Source organism: Alligator sinensis, unplaced genomic scaffold (genome assembly GCF_000455745.1).
Source record: "Alligator sinensis unplaced genomic scaffold, ASM45574v1 scaffold203_1, whole genome shotgun sequence".
Taxonomy (NCBI): domain Eukaryota; kingdom Metazoa; phylum Chordata; order Crocodylia; family Alligatoridae; genus Alligator; species Alligator sinensis.
This window is the reverse complement of record NW_005841949.1, coordinates 1,563,861-1,590,813: the sequence shown is the minus strand read 5'-3', so window position 1 is coordinate 1,590,813 and position 26,953 is coordinate 1,563,861. Positions and strand designations below refer to the sequence as shown.

The 26,953-nt window shown below is 48.7% G+C and overlaps 1 protein-coding gene across 1 annotated transcript in view; it reads left to right on the top strand.

Annotated features, from left to right (window-relative positions):
• Positions 1 to 26,953, top strand: part of VAC14 (Vac14, PIKFYVE complex component) — a 197,998-nt gene that overhangs the window by 43,197 nt on the left and 127,848 nt on the right. The window contains exons 11-12 of the mRNA XM_025199766.1: positions 4,512 to 4,656; positions 6,604 to 6,669. Of these exons, the coding sequence (XP_025055551.1) occupies positions 4,512 to 4,656; positions 6,604 to 6,669 (211 nt within the window). The remainder of the gene's footprint in view (positions 1 to 4,511; positions 4,657 to 6,603; positions 6,670 to 26,953) is intronic.

Genomic DNA, 26,953 nt, shown 5'->3' with positions numbered 1-26,953 from the left:
GGAAAGAAAGCTTTTGCTACATGACAGCCAGCATGTCAGTTACTACATTTAGACATAAGGCATTCTGTCTCATGGCACAGAGCTAAAATACCATGACTGTTTATATAGTATTGTAAATGCATGTGGTACTGAACTGCAGACACCAGATGCAAGTCCACGCCCAAAGTATTGACAGCTTAAAATTGAGGAACAAGCTGTGCTGCAAAATGGCATGCAGGAGCTGGAGAACTTTGAGGCAGGAGCTTTTGAACAGAAGGTTGAAGTGATAATTTTTTTTTTTTTTTTTTTGTCACCACCCCTGCGCGCCCTCCCCACCGAACATCCTAGGTAGGACACAGAGCATGAATGAAGAGGAGCTTGATGGAGCATAACAAATGGGGAACAGCATCAGAGGTAGCATGGGCACTAAGGAGCACAGTTGACAGTCCAAAGGTCACAAGTTCAACACCATAGCAGAAGTGCTCATGGCGCAGCCCTGTCAGATTCCAACAAATTTGTGAATTGTACTAAATACCTTGTCACAAGGACATGAAAAAGGAAGAAAGCAGCATGCTGCTTCCTGAGCTTTCCAGATGCCCCGGTATAAAATCTAGTAACTGCCATTATACAGTCTGCTTGGTCTCCTGGTTGTGTTAAATGGAGCAATTGACCACACTCCTGCTATGTTGTTAATGTAATACAGGACATATAAGGGCACAATTTGGGATCTATAATCCATTGCATTTTGCTGGGATTGCAATGGCGTCATTAAGGCACCACAGAAATGAAGAGCACTTTCTACTCCATTCGCTCTTTAACTGTAAACAGAAATGTGGCTGGGGCGTTTTCATTGCAACCAAAATGGAAGCTCCTCCTACTGTTCCTCGAGAAGGAAGTGACAGCTACTCTGGGCATCCATCTCATTTAAGAGCCTGGGGAATCCGCTTGTTTTTCCTTTCACAGACAGACAGGTACACACCACAACTAGCAGCAGTAGGCAGTGTGGCTGGCAGTGGAGGGAAGTATAGGAGTGAATGACCTTGGAGACTGAGCTCCGTTCCCATTGCTAGTGGGTGCTGGCAGGGCCTTGCTTGGGGAAGCTTGGCCTGGCACTTTCCTGGCTGCTCCTGTGGATGAATAAAAAGCGCCAGTCTCCAGGGCTGTCAGCTCTGGCACATCTCACCAGTGCTAAACTTGCAAGAGAATGTTCTTGCATTAATAGAGTATCCACACAGGATGTGCCAGCACTGTAAAGCATTCGAGCAGATCTAAATCTAGGGTAGTGTGTTATGTAAAAGTAATTGCGTCCGACATCTTCCCTGATATGTCACTGCTGAGCTCCTGCATCGTAGACAAGGAAGCTTCTATTAAAGCAGTGCTGTTGTTGCTCTTATGAAGCTTCTGTTCTAGCCTGGCTGGCGATTAAGAGAGATGCATGGCTAAGACCCTTGTGGGTCTCTGTAAACATGATTTGCTGATCTCCCTCCTGTTATCCAAAGGCCACTGTAGACACATACAGGCCTACTATGGATCGGGATTAAAAAACAATTGCTCTGCTTTAGATGAAATGAGGACACCATGAGAAATAGAGTGCCAGCAGTATCCACCCAGACTTCCATGAAAGGCTGTGAGCCTGACCCTTTCCGGTAGGGCTCAGCACCTACAGCTCCTACTAACTGAAAAGTAGAGTGTTTAGCACCTTTGGAAATACTTTCCACCACCACCTTTGTCTCCAGGTAACATCTCCCGAGAACTTTAGCTCAGACTTTTCTGCTTCCATTTCTTTGGGTAAAATGAACAATGGCTGCTTGTTCTAGAGAGGGGCCTGAGATTAGATTAGTGTAAATAAAGGTGCAAAAGCTGCTTGCAGCCATTGGGGGGGGGGGGGGGGGAACCCCAACAAAAAATTTGCTTTACCGGAAGCAGCAGCGCATTAGTTCGACCTGGCTCCACAGCATCTGTATAGATTGGGCATTTCGGCAGGGCTTTTTGGCACTTTTATCTAAAGCTGATTCAATCAACTATTAGATAAGTGCTAAAAAAGCCCCACTAAAGCACCTGATCTATACAAATGCTGCAGATCTGGGTCGAACTAATGCGCTGCCTCTTCTGGGCATGCACTGGACTCAGCGTGAAAGCACACCAAGTTTAAAGTAAAGCACAGTTTGTTTGGTTGGTTTTTTTCCACGTCTGCAAGCAGCCTAAGCGTCTTCCCTATCCTACTCTTCTTTTCAGCCTTCTCTCTGGGAATGCTTAATGCCCATTTAAAATGGGAAATATGGAGATAGTGCTATTCTTCAGTAATGTGAGCATTTTTGTGGTGGAAGTGAAGCAGTGTCTCCTTGTGGTTTAAAGAGCAGGTGTTCTCTTCATCTGGGCAGATTTGGCAGGAAAGGGATTGAGCTGAATGAAAATTAACTGAGTTTTGTATAGAAAACATTTTAACTTTAGTTTTATTAGGAATCTGATCAAAAATCTTGTTTTCCCTTTTAAATTTAGATGAGAATCTCCCACTTTTGGGAGATCTGGACCCCAATATGTACTCCTTTCTAGAACAGAAAATAGAGCAAATGGGTCCTTCTTCTTGATGGTTAAAATACTGGATAAGTTGGCTAGTGGCTATGGCCTCTAACATCAAAGCTAAACTCGTTCAAAAACTTGAAACAAAATAAAAAGGCCCAAACATCTGTTATACATGGTAGATCAAACAACTGAATATTCATATAGCCATTAAGGGGCAAGGTAGCCTCTTCTCCTCCTCATAATGTGTGTCCAGGGGAAGATCAAACCCTTAATAGCAATTGCATTCAAAAACCATGAAGAGGGATTTTGCATAAAACTACATTTGAAGAAATTCCTGCAAATTAGATATAATCACAAGAGTTCAGAACAAATTCAGGGTATCTCCATCACATAGGTAGGGCAGTTGACACCTACCTCTTAGGCATTTGTTGAGCCATCTTTCCTTGAATGCAAAATTCATTCCCAGTTAGTGACACTTTCCTCCACCCATGAAACCCTGCCAGCCCCAGCAGATAAGGTTGATGGTTAGCTTCCCCAAGCAGTAGCTTGTACAGCTTGATTTAAGCCAGGCAGCATGGAGATTAGCTCCTGCAGCTCCCTGCAGGTAAGTTTGTGAGATGCGGGGCATGGTACAGGCGATATGTCAGGGGAACATGGGCGGGTACATGCCCCCCCAGACTTGTACACCCGCAGTGGGCAGAGGGCTGCAGCTTGGCCAGATCGGCATGGGTAGGATCCAGCGCAAGAAGATGGCACTGGGCAATGAGACTTGTGGCTGCCATCACCGCTGGGATCTCTGTACCACGCACGCTGCTGGAGGGACAACTCTTCCCCTCACCTCTTTCTACTGCCAGCTGGTCTCAGACTGTGGCTCTATCCTGCCACCATGGCCCAGCTGCTGCTGCCGCTCCCCTCAGGCCGTGCCTCTACCCCAGAAGGGAGGTAGGGTGGCAGGCTGTGCAGACGGCCTAAGGGAATTGGAGGTGTTGGCTAGGCCAAGGTGATGAGGAAGAGCCACGGCCCAGTGTACGAGTGGCTGTCAGGAGGAGGAGGTAAGGGGAGCATGGCCCCTCCCACCCATTACTCTTCCCCCCCCCCCATGCCCCCCCCCCCAACACACACCCTACCCCACATGCTGTAGGGCTGGGGCCTGGGGCAAGCAAGTTTGGAGTTAGGGGCACCAGCAGGGCTGAGGGGTGGGTTGGGAGTAAGGGCCACCAGCAGGGCCAAGGGGCTCTGAGTTGGGTGTGAGAGACCCTGACAATTTGTATTGTGCAAATTGCACAATGATGAATGTTACTTGGGAGTAATGGAGGGCCTCATGTTGATATTGCTGTTAATGTTTTCCTGTTGTTAATTGTGTCTAAAATTAAGACTGTTGAGTTGCTTTAACTTGTCATGTGTAATAAATATTTTGGGGCCAAAATACTTGCATGTTTTCTACGTAAACTATTTACTGGGTTGGGACTGACCATCGATGTTTACTAATGCATCCTGGTACAACAAAGGTTGAGAAGAACCACTGGACTAGATGACTTCCTGAGGTCCCTTCTAACCCTAATTTTCTGTTTCTATGATCAGTCTCATGCTAAATTCAGATTAGCAGACCAAGGTTTTATTGGTATAATAATCTGTATATTACATGCTAATCTTATTCCACTGCCTTCCTTCCCTCCTACACTTGGTGCAGTAGGAGACAGATTTGCTGTGGACAAACTCAGTGGCTCTGCTTCATACTTCTGCATGTAACTCTGCAGGACAAAAGCACAAGTTGTCAGGTTCAGGGGGGGAACTTGATATCTGGAAGAAAGAACATTGGGGTCAGGCTGCTGGCCTGGCTTGGAGCAGGAAGGAAGGAGGATTGCAGGCCTTTTGGGGCAGGGACTGTGTTCATTCTGTACAAATGTCTAGTCTCCAGCACAGTGGGGTTGTGGTCCATGACTGGGTCTCGTAGGTGCTGTGGTCGTACAAATAAGAAGTCATCTGTGTTTCTGTCTTTTTTCCTACAGTTCTGACAAAGTACAGGTGACGCTTAACCTTGATGGAATAGTTCAGGTGCTGGACTATCACCTTCATGACACGTCCATTGGGATGATGACCAGAATTGCAGTTCTGAAATGGCTCTATCATTTGTACATCAAGACTCCTCGTAAAGTAAGTGTGGAGTTTGCTTAGTCAATGATGCAAAAGCCTGTTGCCAGCTTCAGTCTAGTTCCTGGTGAACGCTTAAGTCCCTATTGCATAGCTGGTGCGTAATCCCTGCTTAGCTCACTGACTGCCATTCTTTGCAGCCTCAGCCGGGACTGAAGCTGGGGGTGGGGAGGGGCACTGAGCATTACATTGTAGAGGTGAGATGTATTGGCTGGGTTCTGCTGTGGAGACCATGGCTATTATAGCAAGATTCTGCAGTAGTCAGTTGGGGCCAGACTCAAACTGTAGTCAGGCTTTTGAGGTGTGATGCTGGATATGGGGACGAGGCCATAGGTATAAGTGGGGAGCTGGAAGACTGATAGTGCTATGCAAGAAGTGCTGTGTACTTAGCTTTTGTCAGAGCCGTCATTCTCAGTGCATTCATCACCCTAAGATATATGAGCAGTCATGGGCCTTTTAGTTTTTTTCTAAAAGTACAGTAAGCCCAGCTGGGCTGCACAACATTAAAAGGCCAATGAAGCTGGAAAAAGCTGTGCATTAAGACCTGAGCAATGCATCTTTGTTCCAAATGAGCCAGTCTTCTTGTGGGACAAAGCCTCTGCTCTGCTTCTAAACTGACTTCCCAGGTTTCCACTTGCTTGGAAGTCAGTATATGTGTTCTTCAGCCAGTCATTGCATGTGCCCTGGCCATTCAGGTTCTGTCTTCTCCTACCTTCATTGGTGGGAGAGGGTGCCCACAGAACTCCCCAAATGAGCACCACTCCATTGTGGGCACTGGACCGCTAGGGAAGTCCTTCTGGAGAAAACCTCAGTGCAAAGGGGGTTGGTGCTGATCTGGGGAGACCTGTGCTGACTGCCCTTTTCAGCAGTTGTGTTCTCCAGGGCTCTTCTGTAGAGACTGAAGGTTTGGACTCCAGTGAGACCAAGTGATGCAGTAGGCATATGTAGGTTCTGTGTTATCAGGGCCCAAAACCACGTGCTAAAAGCATCTGTATTGCTTATGTACCATGCTTGGGAGCATCTCCATGAAGCACACACTTCCTACTTGCTGTTCCTCCACACTTGTCAGATCTCAGAAATGAGGTGGTGTAAGCATGTCCATACAGTCCCCGCCCTGAACAGAGTATAGTCCTATGTGTACCAGCAGGGCTGTAGTGAACATATTCACTGTTCACATGTGTGCATTTATGTACATCAGTCTTAACTTAAGCTTTTAAGAATGTTCGGGAGGGGAGAGGGAAGAAGCTTGCTTGGCCTTTATAGACTGATGTTGTTTCAAGCACATGTGAAGGGGAAAGCCCCCTTTCCCCTCCAGGTGTAGCCTTTCCACTCCCCAAATGTAGTCCAATCCTTGTGGAGCACTTTGGCAAATTCTCTGGTGGGAGCAGCTGCCTTTTGCACATCAGGTCTTGTTAACCATAAGCCTAACTAGAAGGGAGGTGGAAGCTGATAGAAGGCACACTGGCAGCAGCTTCTCATGGTAAGAGGCTTTAAAAATCACCCCTCCTCCACACACACCCCTCCATTCCCCACCCTTGCTGTCTTCCAAAAACGACTTGAGCTGTCATAAAGACCCCCTCTTTATGTCTTTCCTGGTCTTCCCTCTTGGAGAGGGTAGCAAACTGCTGTTCTTGCCTCATGCTAAAAATTTGCTTTCTAATCACACAGGTATTTAATCAGCTCAGCAGGCCAGTAACCATGTGTCCTTCTGGGATTGTACATATTTTCCTATTAAGTTTGCTACTGATACATTCAGCAGAGCCATCTGTGTTTCATTATCAACTTCAAAGGGCTTGCTAGCTAGCTTAGATAGTGGGGAATTTTCCAGGTAAAAATGGAAGACTCCTGTAAAGTGGCAGTAACATGCCGCATTAATGTCCAGCTATCTGAGAGGGTGAGGGAGGCTCCAGCCTTTTAGTGACTTCATGTGTCTTGTCTTTCTGTTTTCAGATGTTCCGGCACACGGACAGCCTCTTCCCCATTTTGCTTCGAACGCTGTCAGATGAATCGGATGAAGTGAGTTTGCCGCTTCATGCAGAAGTCCTCTTAAATGTCCTTGCCAGTTGTCAGACTGTCATCTGAACTCTGGGTTAGCCTCTGCCCGTACAGATGGGTGGGAAAGCATTAGCATGTTGTATCAGCTCCTCAGTGGAGCCTTATCACCATCAGCACAAAAGAGTATAATATCCTTTTTGGTTTCAAAGAGTTTTGTGTGACCCTATCCGGTGTCATCTCTTTAGCTTACATACAATCAACTCAAACTTGTGGCTGGCTTCCAGTTCCACTGACTGCCATTCATACCTCTACCTTCAATGTGTGAACTTTTTAACCTCAATGGGCTGGTAACCCTAACCCTAAGAGCTAAATGCCAATACAGTCTCTTGTTCCTGGCAGGCCATCATGGAAGGGCATGAGGGTCACCACTGCTCTCATTCCCATTCTGCTCCATATGTGCATAGGAGAGGAGACAGAGTCACCTTGCCACAAGGCTGACGATATCCTGGAAGCCTCCACCTACTTGTTTGTCAGTCAGCTCTTAGACTCAGCTTTCATGTGTCATGGCTTTTTGTCTTTTTACAGCACCAAAGTAGGTGCATTTGCAGCAGATCCTGTTGTTAGTGCAGACCAGGAAGTATAACTTTTATTGTGAAATAGGCACTCTTTATTGTACTGCAGGGCAGGAGTATAGTTTTGCCCTCATCCAGCTAGTTTTTAGTATAAACTGCAGTACCTCACATAGTCTCGAACTTGACAGCAAATTAGCTCACTTGAATTAGTTAACCCATTGTAAAGATGGTTACAACTCTGGCAGTGAAGTCGTAGCCTGCCTGCAGTACCTGGAACTTTGTGGCTATAGTGTTACTGAGATTCATGTGACCCAGACTCCAGGTTTTGTTTTCTTTAGCTTCTTTCTGTGTCCTCTGACTTAGAAATCAGACGCTACCTCATAGTCTGTGTCAACATGCTTGTGAGGGATCATCTTAGCAGCGCTGCTGGACATGACTGCTTCGCTAACAGCAATGGGGTGGGAAGGCTTGGCTAAACAATGTTGTGTGGGCTGGCAATGCTAAGTTTTTGTCAAGGTGATGCGAGAGGAGGGAGTTGATTGAGGGGGTGTGGGGTTGTGGATCTGCTCTTGGCTTGTGGGGTTATGCAGCACAAGTGAGTCTATGCTGTAGTATGTCTTATTAGGAATGGAATAAAACAGCTTGGTGGTACATCTAGTGGTCAAAACAGGATCATGAATTGGTTTTGTGGACTTGATTGCTGGTTCTGAAGCTGACACTTTAAGATGATAGGAAAGGCACTTCACTGACCCTTTCCTGTGAAATTTACTTCTAAAGGGGGGTGTGCATGGATTTCAGCTCTTATGATGCACTTTGAGGTATTTGGATGAACATTTACGTTTATCTCCTTACGGTTCTGCTTGAGCTACTTTGGCTGTAAAGTTGGTGACTCAGCACCTCCTGATGTGAGTGAGTGTTTGAGGTTTCACCTGCCTGGTTTTTGCTCTGGAAATCTGTAAGCCAGAGATGCCACAGTGAGCCAAAAATAGGAACACTCTTCTAAGAGAAAAATGCATGTCCCCAATGTTGGCCTCTGTGCCTTGGGCTCAGCATTTCAGCTGTCTCTGCTGCTTCCCCAGACTGCCTTTGGCTGTTTTTGTCTCTTTGTTTCCTCTTCTGTCACCTCTCTATACCACACTTCCCTTTCGCATTTTACATGCCCTAATGTTTGTCTCCTTAACCCCATACATCAACTGAGTGTCTAAGTTTAACCTTGGCTGTTCTCAGTTCTGCCACCTCACTCCTTGGCACCTATTGGCATCAAGTGCTGCTAGTACTTTAACTTTGGATGCTAGCATTAACTTGGTATGAGATGCGTAGTGCATACATCTCTGCAGGTAGTCCTTGTGCAGCTATAGGCCAGGCTTTCCCAGCGGGTTAAAAAATTATTCAGTATCTGATTTGGTCTCCTTGCCCCAGCCCCACATCAATCCTTGCTTAAGGAGATTGTTGAGAGAGGGGAAGAGACCTAAACAGCAAGGAAGAGGCTGCCACTTCCAAAAGCCAGTGCCTGCATGGCTGTTTTCTGTGCTCTGCTGCTTAAGATGCAAATGCTTTTGAACTCTTTGGGAAGCACGTATCTGCCTTTGCAATGTCCTAGAAAACCTGCATCTTGCAGATAGACTCTGGCTTGGCAGGAGATTGCAATGAGTCATGTTGCAATTACTCTGCTTATTACTGTTTTAGAAAAGCAGCACAGAAAGGACGCTGGTGATGCATTTCCTCTGTATGACACAACTGGGCAGCTCAAAAGTAATTTTAAGCTGATTTATTTAATCCAGTCTATTTACTTAAATCTTTTTTTCAGAAATCCATAGAAGATCCACTCCACTAAATATTGCTGCTCAGCTGGTGCTCAGCTTTGCTTGCTTCCTTCTGCAGAGCAAATGTGAATGATCAAAATAGCAGTACTTTGGGACCAGTTGTTTTGGAGCTTGTAAGGGGCATGAAATGGTGAATTGCAACTGCAGTGACTGCTAGGTTTGAAGGCTGAGAGGTGTTTCTGACACTGGTTGGTTATGTGTAGGGGATGAGGGCAGGTTTTCTTTAGGTTTTCTCCTGCCTTGGCCAAATCTCAGCAGCTAGAACTTGGCTGTAGACTATAGGCCTTCTTACAGAGCACATAGTACCTAACTGGGTTTTGGATGGAAGTTTCTTATGAAAGTAGGGATGATGGCCAGTTTTTTCTGCTGCTGTATTAATGTCCACTTCTCCAGGGTGGCATTTGGGATAGGACCTTGCCACTTTAAGGCTTTGTACACACTGTGTTGCAGCATAATTTTCACATTCCAGCTTTGCTCTGCCTAGAAGCCTCCTTATTCTTCCTATTTTCCACCATTCAGCCAGACTGCCTCTCTGGGGGAGCTTTCCTGTACTAGAGCGTAAGGTACTAGAGTCCAGCTTGCTCTGCAATGTCACTTCTTGTGGGATTAAGCATGCCCGTGAGCAGACAGCAGTACCAGCCACAGGTACTCTAGCACAGTTGGGCGGTTAGGAATTGTCCTTTTAACACGCCTCCAAGCTGTATTGCAGTGATTGTCCCTTGCCATGATGAAGTCAAAGTAGTATCAGGCTTCTCAGGCCTAGCGTGATCCCAGTAGCACACCTGGATGCCAGCCTGAATCCCCACGTACATCCTAATGTAAGATTGTCCTTTCATGTCATCTTGCTGCAGCTCAGTCTTCCTGAGGTGCAAGTCTGTCTACGCTGTTTTCAAGCAGTTTGTTCCAGAGCAAGAAAAGAACCGCAAATAATGATAGCCTGGGATAGGAGCAGATCATCTTCCCAGTATGTTCTTCAGCTCCCTTACAAGTTCTCAGTGCAGTTTGAAGAACAGGATTGCTGTCCCAGAGACTCCATTCTAAGCAGAAAGTAGTGTTTGCTGATCCACATCTACCTGCTGACTCAGTCTTCCCCTCCCTACGTAGTTCTCTGGCTTCTGTCTAAGTAAAATCTAGTTAGTATTTAGAGAGAAGGTGCAGCAGGGAAAAGTAAGCTGGAGTGAATTTGGACTAGGCAACTCTGCTTTTGGGAACTCTACTAGTAGCAGGTACAGTAGCAAGCTGTCAGAAAAAGACCTTGATTTAAAATGCCCATTCAGTCTTGCCATTGTGGTTTCACTAGTTTGATGCAAAATTTCTTGGGAGGGGAATGCTTTTCCTTGCATTTCTGTTCTGGTTCAAGTTCAGTTTTTATCATCACTTCAGGATGATGTTCCGATCAAAATGTACCCAAAATATTGCTAGCTGGGGAGAGACTACCTCTTGCAGGATCCAGGACTAAAAGATTTCCCCTGTAGATCAGCTTAGGTTCCAAAGAAGATCCGTGTCAGCAGCACAAATAGTGCAGCCTTGTGCCAGTGCATGGGTACCTGAAAGTGAATCACTGCAAACTTTAAATCGGGTATTAAATTCACTGTCAGCCCCAGGCCACACCCAGATCACAGAGGCTCCTTGCAGGCCAGATTCAGCCTGTAGTGTGGAGCAATGGCGGTGGCTCCTGTGACTGTATGGGGGCAAGTAGCTGCTTGTCATGGCAGGGGGTGTGCAAGCAGCAGCAGGCAGCCACAGAATAACCACAACTGTGTTTCATGACCCTCACTCTGCATAGCAAGGAGTGGTTTGGGGCTGCAGCAAGGAAACCAAATCAGATACAAATTCAGCCGAATCCGAATCTGAAGATATTCTGAAAATAGTGCCAGCGGGAGCAGCTGGGGAAGCAGCCAGATGAGCCCTGGCTTGAACTGGCAGCCCCGGGAGAAGCAGCAGCTCATCTAGCTGTCGCCGCCCCGCCCCCTGGCGGTGAGGCAGGCAGTGCTGGCAGCCCCAAGAGATGCCGCAGGGGCTGGGGGCAATGATTGGGGGCTGGGGGAACAAATAAGGGCTTCCCCCTAGCTCTGGGTTCAAATCCCCCCCAGCCTCTGCAGCTTCTCCTGGGGCTGCCAGCAATGCCTGCCTCGCCCTGGCAGTGGGGCAGCTGTGGGGGCTGCCGGCTAAAGCTCCCACTAGCACTGCCTAGTGCCTGCCTGTACAGTCTATGGCCAAATCTCTCTGAATCGATTCAGGGGCTTCTGATTCGATTTGGAGAGATTAATGTGTCTCCCAATTCAGTTCGGATTTGGAGATTTGGCTGCTGAATCGGGCCGAAGCTCCTCAGAATCAAATCAGCTACTGAAGCTTTGCACAGCCCTAATACTTAATAACTTTTCAATCTGCTGGGAAAGCCTGGCCTGTAGGTGCATCAGGACCACTTGCAGAGAAGTATGCACTAGACATCTCACATTGGGTTAGAGTACTACCAGCGCTTGATGCCAATGCCAATATATGCCCAGGGGAGAGGTGTCAGAACCAGTAACGGCCTATGCCAGATTTATGGATACTCGGCTGATGTATGGGGTTAAAGAGACAAATGCTAGGAGATGTAAGAATGGGAAAGGGAAGGGTGGTACCGAGAGAGGTGGCGGAAGAGGAAACAAAGAGACAAAAACAGTCTTGGGAAGGAGAGCATTTAGAGAGAGAGAGAGAGAGAGAGGAAATGCTGCAGCCTGAACACCACGCCAAGCACTGGGAAGCAACAGGAGGAGAGAACTGAAATGCTGACCCGAAGGGCCATGTCCACCAGGACTCCAGGGCCCTGCATTCTGCAGTGGGCCCATCCACTACACCCAGCAGGCCAGATGCAGTGCACAGGCTGTCTTTTTGACGCCCCTGATTTAAACCGATGCATTTCAGTATCAAACTCATAAAAGGAAATGTTAGAGTAAGAAGGTATATCTGGTTTAAGGTATGGTTCTTCAGTTTAAATAAGTTATTGCCAACACTTAGGTAAAGAAATCCTGTAAAAGTGAGCAAAACATTTCAACTCCTTTTCATAGATTTCTAGAGTTGGAAGAGACCTGGTAGATCATCAGGTCCAACCCCCTGCTCTAGGCAGGAAAGAGCACTAGGGTTAGGTAACCCCAGCCTGTCTAATGTCCTCCAGCCTTCTCTTGCGAAGGCTGAACAGGTTCAGGTTCCGTAGCCTCTCTTTGTAGGGTCTGCCCTGTTGTCCCCAGATCATGCGGGTGGCCCTCCTCTGAACTCTCTCAATGCTGTCCACATCCCTCCTGAAGTGCGGTGCCCAGAACTGAACACAGTACAAACTCATCGGGGGGGCCAGCAGGAAATGGGGGACACTCTGTTTACCAGGGCGCCCCTCAGGATTACCAGGAATAATGGCCACAACACTGAACACAGTATCTACTTCCTCCCCTGCATCCTAAGCACTTTGTGACCCGGTCATAAAAACAGACCAGGTTACTCGGGCAGGATCTGCCTGCTATAAACCCATGCTGGTTGCCCCTCACCATTGTGTTACCTGCTGGCCCCCTGCAAATGTGATCCTTTATGATTTTTTTTAAGGTCTTGCTGAGACTAGAGGTGAAGCTAACTGGCCTATAATTACCCAGGTCCTCCTTCCCCCCGTTCTTGAAGATAGGGAGCATGTTGGCCCTTTTCTAGTCCTCTGGGACCTGTCCCAAGTGCCACAAGTGCTCAAACAGCTGAGCCAGTGGTTCTGCTATGTCATCGGCCAATTCCTTTAGTACCCTTGGGTGAAGATCATCAGGGCCTGCCGACTTAAATACATCCAACCCTTCCAAGTGCCCCTGCACTAGGTCAGTGCTGACCATTGGTGGATTGGTATTACTCTCTGTGGCAGAAGGCCACCTCTGTTTCTCCTCAAAAACTCCTGCTCTGTGACAACTTGGTTAAGATGGGGCCGTGCAGAGGGTACACACCTTACCCTATCTCTTTAGGAAACCTGAGCTGGATATATTTCTGAGGGAGGGGGGAAACCTGCTCCCTCTGCCTCCGTGACTGGCATCACATACTTGGGTGAGGGACTTGGGCTCCCTGGGGAGCTAGGAACTGCCAGTTTGCCCAGCAACTAGTAATGCATTTCAAACTGGTTGGCTGACAGCCAACAGGTGCTGGCCTCCATTGGACCAAGTAAATGAGGTCATAAAGGCTGTATAAGATAAGGACTGCCCAGGAGGAGGGGGCAGCAGCCATGAGGAAAACTCAGAGAGAGAAAAGAGTTGGACCATCTGAAACTTGCTCTCTCTCTCAAAACTCATGATCAAGGAACTGCCTGCCTCCAGGCCTGAGATCTAACTACATATATAGCTTGTAGTAATTTAGATGCATGATCAAAGGCTACCCAGCCATGCCAGTTTGCTCTATGGGATTTCTCTGGTATTGCTGTACTCTATTCCAACCCTACCCCTTGTAACCAATAAAGTTCTTCTTTGTACCTAGCATGGGAGACTTATTGGGTGTGTGTCTAGATTATGCCTTGAGGTCTCCTTGGTTCGGCTGACTAAGGGAGACTTATGCCTCTGACTGAGGGAAGCATCCCAAGTTCCTGAAGTGAATCAAGTACCCTCGAGGGCTACAAGGCCTGTGTTTTCCAGGGTGCACAGAGCCAGAACCAAGCCCATCCCTGGGTGGTGGCAGTGTTACCCGCAGGCTAGCGGGTGTACTCCAGGAAGAGGGCCGGCCAGACGTGAGGCACCCCCAGGTAGGCACTCGGAGCTTGGAAAGTGGTCTGGCACAGTGAGGTGGATGGCTCAGCGCAGGAGCGCCCCCTACTGGCCCGCCATACTCTCACTACACACTAAAGACTCATTGGGAGGTGCATTTGTATCAGTGTTTAGGAAAACAGAAGGAAAGACATTTATTTAAGAGCTCTGATTTTTCCATTCTATCAGCTATGAGTTGCCCTAGTCCATTCTGTAGTGGCCCTATGTTACCCTGCGCCTTCTTCCTGCTCCCTGTGTACTTAAAGAAGGATTTTTTGTTATCCTTAATCTTGTTGCCAACTTGGCTTCCCTGCAAGTGTGAGCAAAGTAGGTATACTCCTCCTTGGTGGCTGCTCCCTGCTTCCACCACCTGTAGGCCACTTTTTTCCTCTGAAGGCTCTCCTGGATTTTCCTGCTCAGCCAAGAAGGTTTCTTGGCTCTTTTGCTTCCCTTTGCGTGTACTGGGATGGTGTCCCTCTGTGCCTGTAGGACAGGGTTGGGCAAAATATGGCCTGCAGGCTAGATCCAGCCCGCAAGGCCATTCTATCCAGCCCATGGGGCCCCTAAAAAAATCTAGAAAATTAATATCAATCTGCCCTTGGTTCCTGTCAAAAGTGACAGGAACCGGGGCAGTAGGACCCAGGGCAAGCCCAGCAGGCTCCCATAACAGCAGGGCCTACCCAGCCCTCTCCCCACCAGCTGGAAGCCCCAGCAGGGACTTCTGACCTGGGACCACATGGCTGCCCTGCGCCAGAACCTCAGGTAAGGTGGGGGGAAGGGCAGGGGAGGACCCCGGGTAGGGAAGGAGTCCGGGCAAAAGCTGAGCGCAGGGGTGGGGAAAAGCGGCCACCTCTGCCTCTGGGCCACCCAGCATGCAAGCTTTGGGCAGCCAGCAGCAGCCAACCCTGACTGGGGCAGTAAGTGTGGGGGGCTGCTGCTGCCACACGCAGCCCCAACAGGCAAGCCCAGAGCCAGCACAGAGCCCAGGTTGGCAGCGAAACGGGTTACAAGCTGGTGCTGAGTGTGGGGAAAAGCAGCCCCTCGCTTGTCCCATGGCCAGCACCCTGCACTGTAGCCGCTTCTAGCCTGCCTGTGCCTGCTCTGGACAGCCCCGCGTGGGCTGTGAGCACCTGCAGCAGGGAGCGCCGGCCATGGGGTGGGTAAGGGGCCACCTTTCCCTGCACTCAGCACTAGCTTTTTCCCTGCCAGCGAGCAGGGGGTTGGGGCTGTGCGCTGCCCCCCGCCTGTACCACAGGGCTGGGGGGCACTGGGAGTAAGCAGCTGCGGAAGCCAGCGGGAGCACGGGGCCCGCACCGGTGTCCTGGGGCTAGTGCCGGCAGATCCCAGCTGGCAAGGACTCTGTGGAGCCAGGCCAGCTCCCCCCTCTCCCTGCTGGTGCAGCCCAGCTCCACAGACCCCTGCCAGCCTGTGCCCTGCTTTGGGCGCACCGGTGCTGGCCCTGGGATATTGATCCCAAGTTGGTGACCAGGGGGTGGGGCACCTGTCAAGGGGCGGGGCCCTTGACAGCCTGCCAGAACTTTCAGGCAGAGGGCTGCTTACCCCTAATTGCCCACCCCTGCTGTAAAATCAGTCCCTTGAGGGACTCCCACCCTTCTGTTGTAATGCCAAATCCTCATTCACCTGAGCAGATAGCTCAGCAGCCTACATATGTTGCACATGCCATATATGCCTTTACTTAAATTCCTTGTAGAAAATCCAAAGCAGCTATGATTACATTCCTAATTGCTTGGTAGCATCCTGTTTGTTTTAAATTACGTGATCAGGTGAATGTGGCAGATGGATACGGATCTGCTGCAAAATAATTTTGTAACAATGGCATTGTTTGGGTTTCTTATTTCATGCAGTGACTCCAGATTACATTTGCTTACCTTCCTAGGCAAGGTTGGTTGTTCCTTAAGAACCTGCATTATGGCTGCCCATTTTACCAGGTACCTGTCTGACTTGACCTCTTACATTCTTCTTTTCCCCCACCTTTTCTGCCCTCCCCTACTTTTCTGCCCTTTGTCTCCCTGATTTCCGATGATTTCCTTCTTCTTGGATAGCCTTTTTCTTGCCTTGTATTATTACCACTGTAATGGTTCCCTTTGGCCCTTTTTTTCCCAGCCTTTCCCCACTTTACCTTTTGTTTCTCCTTTTTATCTATTTATATTTTCAGTACGTCCTCTCACACTTGTAGCTTCTCTCATTCTTGTTTTCCTGATATCCAACTCTTTTTCTCTTTCACTGATAGCCTTTCTTCTACCTTGTATTCTATCACTGTAATGTCTCCCTTTTTAGCCTCCCCCCACTTTCTTCCCCTCCCCTCTCTGCTTCACTTTTTGTCTTTCTAACTTCTACCTATTTACATTCTCACTGACCCCCTGCCGCACTTAACTTCTCTCATTCCTTGGAGTCTCAGAACAGCAGAGACTCCCTATACCTTAAGAAAGGTGACTACACCCGAAAGCTTGCCAAGAACTTTTTTCCAACTACAGTAAAAGTTCCGTTATCTGGCACCTTACAAGCCGGCATGCTCTGTTAACTGGCATGCTGGCTTGTAAGGCACTTCTGGCTTCTCGGAGCCCCCACAGCCTGGGGCAAAGCAACCTGTGCTGCCGAGCCCTGACAGCCTGGGGGCATAACAGGTCCACCTCCCTGTGCCGCGGGGCTCACAGGGCCTGCGGGAGGGGTGGCAACGCCCAGGATGCGGCGGGAGAAGCAGCGGCCCGAACAGGCAAGGGCGCCTGTTCGGGCCTCTCAATCATTCCCTGGGGATGCCGGATAGCAGAGCTTTTACGGTACTCAGCTGGTTTAATAAAAGATATCACATCTACTCAAAGAACCTTGCCTGACCATGTCCTTAGACCACCAGGGCTACAACCAAAAACCCTGCATTATGGCTTGAGACTTTTTTTATGTAGCTTTTTCCCTACCACTCATTCCCTGCTGTCCAATGCATAATCATGCAATGGCAGTTTTGCAGTTTGTAACTTTAGTTGGGTCAATATTTGATACCTTAGATGAGAACGATTTCTGCTCCTTTAGCTGTATATTACGAGCCATAAGATCTGAATGAGAGATTCCATATTTCTGTGTTCACCTTTCTTACAACCACGTTACACTCTCTTCTGCATGTCCTTTATAGCATCTGCTGACATGAGCTGTTGCTCTCAAAAGCTTATGCATCTCTGATTGCAGTTAATCTGTGAAATGCAACTATATTCTGCCTTCTGCCTGACCTTTTTTTTTGTGGAAGTTTCCTTGCTTCTAGGAGCATTAAGACAATGTAGCGAGTACAAAGTACCCTCCATAAGAGGTGTGAGCTACTGAGAGTGGGTGTCCTATTCCAGTTGTGGTCTTGGACAAGGCAAATTAATGTCTGATTTTGCTCTTGTAAGATCTGGAGTATACCTACCAAATACAGCTGTTGGAGCACTTGTATTCAGATGGCTTTTAGCCTGAGAAGTATACTAAATGCTAAGTGACACATTCATCACCATGATGTCAAGCCTGTTGAGCAGAGATGATCACTGAAGAGGTTTGTCTTTAAGGGATGTTGCTGGTATTACATGAGGACTAACCTGCTCCAGTTGGATAAAGAAGATGTAGCCCAGGCAGTATTTATCTTTTGGGTTGGTAGTTGCTGGGGTTTACCTATGGCAGGGGTGGGCAATTATTTCAGGTGGAGGGCCACTTACTGAGTTTTGGCAAGCTGTCGAGGGCCACGTGGCTAGCCCTGCCCCTTGACAGGTGCCCCACACCCTGGTCACCATCTTGTGAGTGGAAGAACTGCCCTCTAACCCCTGACCTTTGCCACCAGAAGTCCCTCCCCTTGCCCCCAGAAGTACTCCTTTCAGCAAGGGGTTTTGCCATCTCAGAACCAGAAGAATACCAAATTATATTCTAAAAAATCAAACATCTACAATATTCATTAATTCGATTTAAAAAATATTTTTTCCTGACTTGCATGCGTTTGTGTAGTGCACATAGAGGTGATTGTATATAATAGCTTAAAATGAAGTCTTATTTCTGTATATTGTGGGGGATTGGGGATTGGTTATGGGTTTGTGGAGGGATGGGTATGTGAGGTGTGGGTGATGGTGTGGGTGTATGGGGGGGGTTGGAGGATCGTTAGGTGTGTGGTAAGGGAGCATGTGGGTATATATGTGGATATGTGGGGTGTGGGATTTATGGGTGGCTGTGTGGGGGGGAAGGTGGTTGGGGTGTGTGAGGTTGTGTGACTGTGGAGATCTGTGTATGGCAGTGTGAGGTGGGGTGTGGGTGCATGTATATGGTGGGATATGTGTGTGGGACTTGCCCTATGGACACATGCACACTCTATCCCTCCTTCATTGCTCTCCTTCTCAGCACCTCCCCCTCCCCCTGGCCCCAGGGTACCGGCACAGGCCCTGTGCTTCCACAGTTTGACTGTGCAGCAGGGAGTCATGTGGTACAGGAGCAGCTGGATAGGAGGCAGGGAAGCAGTGAAAGTGGCGGCGGGGGTTGAGTAGTAGCAAGCAGCATGTGGGAGTGCAGCAACAGCTGGGTGGGAGCGCAGGGCCCGGGCCAGCAGGGGTCTGTGGAGCTGGGCCAGGCTGCACCAGCAGGGAAAGCGGGGGAGCCAGCCTGGTTCCAGAGCCCCTGCCAGCCCAGGCCCAGCACTTCTGCCCCCGCTGTGGGCCCTGCTGGCGCTGGCCTTGGGACAGTGGCAAGCACACCCACTCTTTGCTCCCTTCCCCCCCCCCAACCTCCACCCACTTTCACTGCTTTCCTGCCTGCCTGCTGGCCGCTCCAGCACTACGTGGTTCCTGGCTGCATGGCTGGACTGCAGAACTTGGCAGGACCTGCCCAGCCTGGCCCCGAGGACTAGGGTGATCCCCGTGACCTTTCCCTTCCCTCTTCCAACTCTTACTTGAATTTCCCTCTTCAGCACAGGGAGGCAGGAACAGCTCCAGGGGCCCAGGCCAGAGAGCTCTGCTAGGGGTGGGGCAGGGCCAGGCGGGCCTGGTTGCTGGGTTCTGCTTCCAGCTTCCCCTGGGTCCTACTGCCCCTGGCTGTTGTCATCTTTGACGGGCAGCCAGGAGCAGATAAATATTTGTTTTCTGAATTTTTTAGGGGCCCTGCAGGCTGTATTTTGCCCACCCATGACCTATGGCATAAAGCACCTACCTGTATTTTTGCATGCACCAGGAGTTGGTTTGCCTTGACACACAAGCTTCTGAAGTCCATCCACTGCTCTCTGAAACAAGCTTCTCTTGAAGGAGATGAAAACTGGAGGCTGGAGTAAGGAAGGAGGAGGCTTTTGCTGCTATAAAGTTGTCTGTTACTTGCACACATGGAGTGGTAGGCTATTGCTGCCCTAGACTTGCCTCCTTCACCTCTGAAAAGGAAATGTTAAACTTGAGGATATCACCTGACTTACAGCTGGCTGTGAAAAATGTGGTGGCCTGATTGCAGTGAATATTTTCCATGTCTTCAGTACACTGGTATTGAATGGGGGAGAGAGAAGGGGAAGATGGAAATCCCAGAAAGGTGATGGAATTCTGATAACATACTAGATTTTTGCCACCAGTTTTATAGCACTCCGCGATACCGTTAACCTACCTACCATTGGATACCCTTTTTGCATGTCCTTCTGCTGCAATGCAGGGCATCAGAACTTTGGTACTCAGCCGTTCTTGTGGGTTGTGCTTTCATGCTAAATCCCAGGGAAATTCTCCCAGTGAGACACTGATTCCAAGTATAATGAAGCTAAACAAAAGCCTGTGCCAAAGTGAATAGCGTTCTTTGTTTGAATTGGTTTTTAGTTTTGCTCTGTTGGTTTTAGGCCTGTTGCGCTCCTGTTCCAAGCTTTTAATTTGCCATGGCCGAAATATAGGACCCCATGTGAAGCAAAGAGCATAAAGTAACATTTGCTCTAAAAAAGAAAGCACAGGGAACTTAACATGATCTGTGATTCACTTCCTTGCTCCTTTGTTCTCTCCTCAGTCCTTGGATTAAACTTTGTTTATGACAGGGGAGCACCCAAAGTGCTCCCCTGTCAGGTGCTTTATGGCCAGCCCTGCCAGTTTTGCCTTGAAGTACCGACTGGGGAAGGTGGGAATGAGCAGCGGTAGAATGATTGATCAGTGAAGTGAAGGTGTTGCTGGACAGTTTCACAATCATTGTGGGCTGTGTGTTCATAAATCGCTGTGTTTTGAAGTGGTGTTAATGCCTTGCCTGCATGAGGAGGAAGCAAGTGGAAGCTCTAATGGGGCGAGATGGCATAGTTGAGACAAGCCTGCGAGGCACTCATGGCTGTAGCACAGGATCTTCCTCGAGGCCAGGTGCTGAGGGCTGACAGCCAACATTAATTGATCTGCTCTTGGCTTTACCAGCAGGGTGAGAAATGGATGTGCGACTTAATTTTTCCTGACTCTTGCATGTCTCTGAGTTGTATTCTGATTTTATATGGTAATAACACTTCCCCAGGGAAATGGAGCTTTTTAGGAGCTGAAGTTGGGCGGAGGTCTCCTTTCAAGAAGCAAGTCCAGCTTTGCATTATTATTTTTTATGGTGTGTGAATAAAGAAATGCCCTAAAACTTAAATGAAGTGGAATCATGGAAGATAGTTGTAGCCCAACTGTACGTACTGGCAGGCAGCACTTCAGTAGGAGCATTTTTCATCTGTGTAGTTGCAAGGATGGCACTTTCCTGATTATTCCAAACATACTGCAAGACCTCAGGGCAAAGCAAGGCTACTGGGTGAACAGTGTGAGCCTCTGGCAACAACAGATTGTGTCCCATGTGGAAGGCTTGAAGGTGCTATGTGGCAGTGGAACTGCCAACTACCTGGCCATAAACCTGGCTGCAAAGCTCTCCATGTGGATTTTGGAGTTTTTCCTGCCTGACCTCTAGTATAGCTTTTGGCAGGAGCTTGTCACACTTGTATATTAAAATAGTGCAAAGAAACCTCCACCTGAAGTGTCAAATGTGCTGCTTGCTTGTTGTCACTAATCTAGTTGAGCTGTCCTTGTCTTAGAGACCATGCATGGTCTTGTGGCTTTCTAATTGCATTTAATGTGGTAAGAGCCAACCAAGAATGGGCAACCTCCCCTCTGTCTGGGGTTGTACAAATAGCAGTAGTAGTCCCTGCCCAGAAGGGCTTGCATCTGAATAGGCCAGACAGGTACAGGCTGATAAAACATGGAGGCCATAAAACATGGAAGCAGAGCAAACTCTGCAGCAGGAGTCAGTGCGGTGGGTCAATCACCTACTCTGGAAATCATCAAGAGGAGACTGGACAGTCACCTTGCTGCGGTCACTTGAGCCCAGTTGTCTTTTCTGCTTGGTGCAGTGGGGCTGGACCCGATGATCTTGCAAGGTCCCTTCCAGCCTCTTACAGTCTATGAATCCATGCCTGTCCTGGGACCTCTGGATGGGCTAGTTCGGATTAGGGCTAGGCGAGTTTGGGTTTTGTTCTTGACCCTGCTCTTGACTCCTGGCTTGAGGCACAGAAAAGTGATCTGTGCCTCTACCTGTAGAAGTGACAGTGCTACTTATTGACTGCAAGGGGCTGCAAGTAATAACATATTGGATTGTCTAGGAAGATAGCTTAGAGATCTCTGGCCAGAAGGACAGAGTTGTCAACATCTGGTGCCCCAGCTTTCCAGCTCCTCACAGCGCATCTTTGTGCCTTGGTCGTGGTGTTGGCTCCTTTTCTTAGCTGTGGCTTCCCTGGGGGTGTCTTTACATGGAAGCAGCTTTTGCTCAGACCAGTTGCACTGTCTCTCTGCAGCAGGATTCCCCTTGGAATTGGTCATTATAAAAAGGTACAGAGTGGAGGGAGGAAGGGACTGGCATGTGCAGAGCCATAGAGACATTTAGCAAACTGCTCTTTATTTCTCCACATCCCATGTTGCTATTCATGAGACTGCCTAGGCATCTTGGCACTGCTGTACAAGAAACACCACGAGTGCATGTCAGGCAAGTCCCAACCTCCCCTCTCCTCAGGCTCTCACTACAGTATGATGTGTTTGTAGGTCTATACGTCAGTGGATGTGGCTTCTTGGTCTCTCTCCCCTCACAACCACCCCTATGCCTCATCCCTACTGGTAGCTATTACAATGGTCCTGGACTCCCTCCCCCGAGAGAGGCCAGGGAAACAACCTCTCCAGCATCCTGTATGTCTGACATCAGGTGGCAAGCAAAACTCCCTGTGTATTAATTAAACGCTTGCATTGGAAAACCTGCTTCTGATTCGAGGAGCTGCCCTGAAATGCAACTAGTCCATAAGCATTACAAATTTCCATCAGTCCTGATCACATTGTCCCAGGCCAACTACAGTCATCCCCCTCCCCCGCCCCCCCAGCCTTATTCTATTGCTGCTTGAGGTTCAGGGAGCTTATTGGCTGGATATCACGTTGCTACTTTGTATTCCTGCACTGATGGCCCCTCCTTACAGATTTGCTTTCCCAGTCTGCCTAAGAGCTTAAGTGAGCTGACTTGCATGTGCATTTCTGCATGGCTCATACCCACAGCCAATACTAATGTGTGCATTTGCTCTCATAGCAAGCATGCAACAGCCTTGGAAGGACATTTTCTTGGAAGAATCAACACAATGACAGGGAGAAGCTTCCTGCTTCTTTGCTGCATATCCCCATCCGCTCTATAAAGTAAACTTCAAATCAAGGTTGAACTGAAGCAGAAATCCGGCTGTGAGATCATCTTAGCCAGATTGGAGTGCAAAGGTTGCAGTCTGTTTTCTTCCGTGGTGATGGGGGCTGGGGGAAAAAGTCTAGTTCAATTGTCGTGGGAAGATGAATGGTGTTTTGCACCGCTAGGGGAGGAATGCAAGTTTACTTTTCACACTGTGCTTAACTGGGGCCTTGCCAGAAACAGGGCTCATTCTTGGCTCTTCTGTTCCCTTCCCTTGGTTTCTTCCCACCTCCCACCCTTTCCTGTTGCATCTTAAAAGAAAAATAAATTACAAGCTTGGAATGCATCAGGAAAGAGCTTCGTTGCCTACTGTTACAGACTGAGGCTGCATTCAAGTCACAGCATAGCCAGCCTGCACTGGAGATGAATAGCCCAGTGCCCTTGACCTGCGATGTGCCCCGACTTCTAACCACCCCACAGCTGGCAGGAACAGAGCTCTGACCGGCTTGCTCACTGCTAGGGGTCCTGTGATGGCTTTGTTCTGGTGTCAGCAGCCATTCAATCACTGCGCGAGAGGAGAATGAAGTGGGGCTGGCATAGGAATGAGGGTGAGGGAGGCATCTCTTAGTATGCTGTATCTGCCTCTCTGGGGACAGGGTGGAAGTTGTGGACCTGAGGTCTGGTTCTTAGGGAGTCAAACTGACTCCGGGAATCCATGAGATGGGGTTGTGGATGGTAAACTGAGAAACCTGGTTTTCGGCATTTAAACTGAAAGCCCTGTCAGCAGCACCTCAGCTTATGAAGATGGCTGATCCCTTGCTTTTTTAGCCAAGTCAGCTACCACTCCTAGCACAGGTGTGGCTATACCAGTCAAACTGGACATGTATCAGTATGGGTTGTTTTGGTGCAAGATGCACAGGGTTGTAATAGACCTTACTGCAAAGGGCAACGTGCTCTGAACAAGCTGTCCCCACACGTGGAGTGCTTTAATGGTTTAGGATATCAACAGGGTGTCTCTGTACTCTTGGTCTTGTGTGGAAACTGTGATGCCTTAATAATGAACTGTTGGGCTCTCATATGACAGCTTGCAGCTGGATTTCAAACTGCATGACTGAGGGCCCTCTTTCGGGGTGGCTTTGCAGTCTCGTGTCACTGAGGGAGCGGCCTGGATACTTATTATGCGCGTGTTCTTCTGGGTGTGCATCTGGCCTCATCACTCCAGCATCTGAGCCACCCAACAGTTTTTAATGGGCTTGTGCTCATAGCGCCCTGGGAGGTAGAATAGTGATGTTATCTTACAGAGTCATACATGGTAGGGTTGAAAGGGACCTCAACAGATCGTTAAGTCTGAGCCCCGGCCCTGGGCAGGAAAGAGTCCTGGGTTCAAATGCCCCCAGCCAGATGCCTATCCAGCCTTCTCTTAGAGACCCCCAAGGCAGGAGAGAGCACTACCTCCCCTGGAAGCCCATTCCAAATTCTGGCAACCCTTACTATGAAGAAGTTCTTCCTGATGTCCAGCCTAAACCTGCTCTCTGTCAGTTTGTGATCATTGTTCCTTGTTACCCCAAGAGGCACCCTGATGAACAGAGCATCACCAGTTCCTTGCTGTGCCCCGCTAATGAATTTGTAGGCGGCCACAAGATCACCCCTCAGCTTTCTCTTGTGGAGGCTGAAGAGATCTAGGACCTTTAGTCTCTCCTTATAGGGCTTAGCCTGCAAACCCTTAACCATACTAGTGGCCCTCCTCTGGACCCTCTTGAGGTTATCCACATCCTTCTTAAAGTATGGCGCCCAAAACTGGATGAAGTACTCCAACTGTGGTCTGAGCAGTGCTGCATAGAGGGGAAGTATCAGCTCCTTGGTTCTCTTTGTCATGCCTCTGCTAATGCATGATAAAGTGCACTTAGCTTTGCTGATGATTTTATCACACTGACGACTCATGTTCATCTTGGACTCCACTATGACTCCAAGACCCCTTTCTGCTTCTGTGCTGCTGAGAGGGTCATTCCCCAGCCAGCAGGTGTGCTAAATATTTTTTTGCCCTAGGTGCAGCACTCTGCATTTGTCCTTGTTTAACTGTATCCTATTGTGTCCTGCCCACTTTTCCAACCTGTCTAAGTCTGTCTGCAATCATTCCCTACCCTCCAGTGTGTTCACTTCCCCCCGCAATTTAGTATCATCCGCAGGCTTGGACAAAGTACACTTTATGCCCACATCCAAGTCACTGATGAAGACATTGAAGAGTACAGGTCCAAGGACCGAGCCCTGTGGGGCCCCCCTGCCCACATTCTTCCAGGTTGATACTGCCCCATCCACCACCACTCTCTGGGTGCAACCCCTAAGCCAATTTGCCATCCAGCGTACTGTGTAATCATCCAAGTCACAGCCTCTTAATTTATTTATGAGAATGGGATGAGATAATATATCAAAGGCCTTCCAAAAATCCAAATAAACGACATCCACCTCTACTCCTGCATCTAAGCATATTGTGACCTGGTCATAAAAAGAAACCAGATTAGTCAGGCATGATCTACCTGCTCCGAATCCATGCTGGTTACCCTACTGCATTATTTTTCCTGCCGGACTTGCATAAATATGATCCTTAATAATTTTTTCAAAGACTTTTCCAAGGATCGAGGTGAGGCTAACTGGCCTATAATTACTCAGATCCTCCTTCCTCCCCTTCTTGAAAATAAGGACCACATTGGCCCTTTTCCAGTCCTCCAGGACCTGACCTGAGAGCCACGAGTGCTCACAGCCATGCCAGTGGTTCTGCTATGACACCAGCCAATTCCTTCAGTACCCTCGGATGTAGCTCATCCGGGCCTGCTGACTTAAATACATCCAGTCCATCCAAGTGACTCCGCACCAAGTCAGTGTCAACAGTTGGTGGGCTGGTGCCCATCGAAGAACCTATTAGAAAACTTGTTTTGACCCTTGTTCAGGAACACTGAGGCAAAAAACTCATTGAAGAGCTCAGCCTTGTTCCCCCCACCCCGTCTGTCACTAATTGCTCCTGCTTGTTCAGTAGGGGTCCTATGCTGCCCTGCGCCTTCCTTCTATTCCCTACATACCTAAAGAAGACTTTCTGTTGTCTTTAATTTCTGTTGCCAGTCTCAACTCTTGTAGTTGCTTTGGCCTTTCTAACTGCCTTCCTGCAAGTGTGGGCCAAGTAGGTGTACTCCTCCTTGGTAGCTTCCCTCTGCTTTACTGCCTATATACCTCTTTTTTTGCCCTTAGGCTTCCCTGGATTTCTCTGTTTAGCTACAGAGGTTTTTTGGCCCCTTTCCCTCGCAATGGGATCATCTCCCTTTGCACCTGAAGGATTGCTTCCTTTAGGAATGACCATCCTTCCTGGACTCCCATCTCGCCAATGCTCCTATCCTGCAGTGCATCATTGACTAATCTCCTGAGCACACTGAAATTAGCCTTCCTAAAGTTAGGCACTTCAACCCTACTAGTTACCTTTCCCACCCTACACCGTATGGTGAATTCAATTGATTGATGGTCTCTGTCCCCAAGGTGACCACGAATCTGCAGCTTCCCTACCAGGTCCTCCCCCGTAGCCAACACCAAGTCCAGTAAGGCATTCCCCCTAGTGGGACCGTATACCTCCTGTGTTAGGTGAAGGCCCTGTGCACAGGTTAAGAACCTACATGAATGGTTGGATTTGGCTGACTGCTCCTCCCAACAGATGTCAGGGTAGTTTAGGTCCCCCATGACAACCATGTCCCTAGACTGTACGGCCTCTGAGAACTGCCTCAAGAATTCCAAGTCTAGCTCTTTCTCTTGATGTGGTGGTATGTAGCAGACACCTGCCACCAAGTCCCTTTCCCCTTGACCTCCATTTAGCCTAACCCACAATACCTCGACTTTCTCCTCTTCTGATCCCATTTTGATTAGGGTAGATGTATAACACTCCTTAACACAGAGGGCAACCCCTCCTCCCTTTCCTTCCTACTTTGTCCTGTCTGTACAACCTATAGCCCTCAATGCATACTGCCCAGTCATGGGTAGGGTCCCACTAGGTTTCTGTTAGCTCCACTAAATCTTCACTGTATGGATGGGAAACAGAGGCTGACTTGCCCAGGATCATGGAGGGAATCAAGCTCACTAGAACTGCAGGCTAGTGCCACAACCATGGGAACATCTTTCCCCTCTTTTATCCATTTATTTTCATAGCTTCATAGTTGGTAGGGTCAGAAGGGACCTGAGCAGATCATCAAGTCCAACCCCCTGCCATGAGAGGAAAAAGTACTGGGGTCAAACGACCCCAGCAGGGTGTTCATCTAGCCTCCTCTTAAAGACCCCGAGGGTAGGAGCCAGCACCACTTCTCTTGGAAGTTGGTTCCAGATCCTAGCCGCCCTGACTGTGAAGTAGCGCCTCCTGATGTCTAGTTTGAATCTACCCTCTGCCAGCTTGTGACTGTGTTATTTCTAGTCACTCCTGGTAGTGCTTGGGGAAACAGGGACTCCCCCAATGCCTGCTGGTCCCCTCTGACTAGTTTGTAACAGGCCACTAGATTTCCCCCCCCCC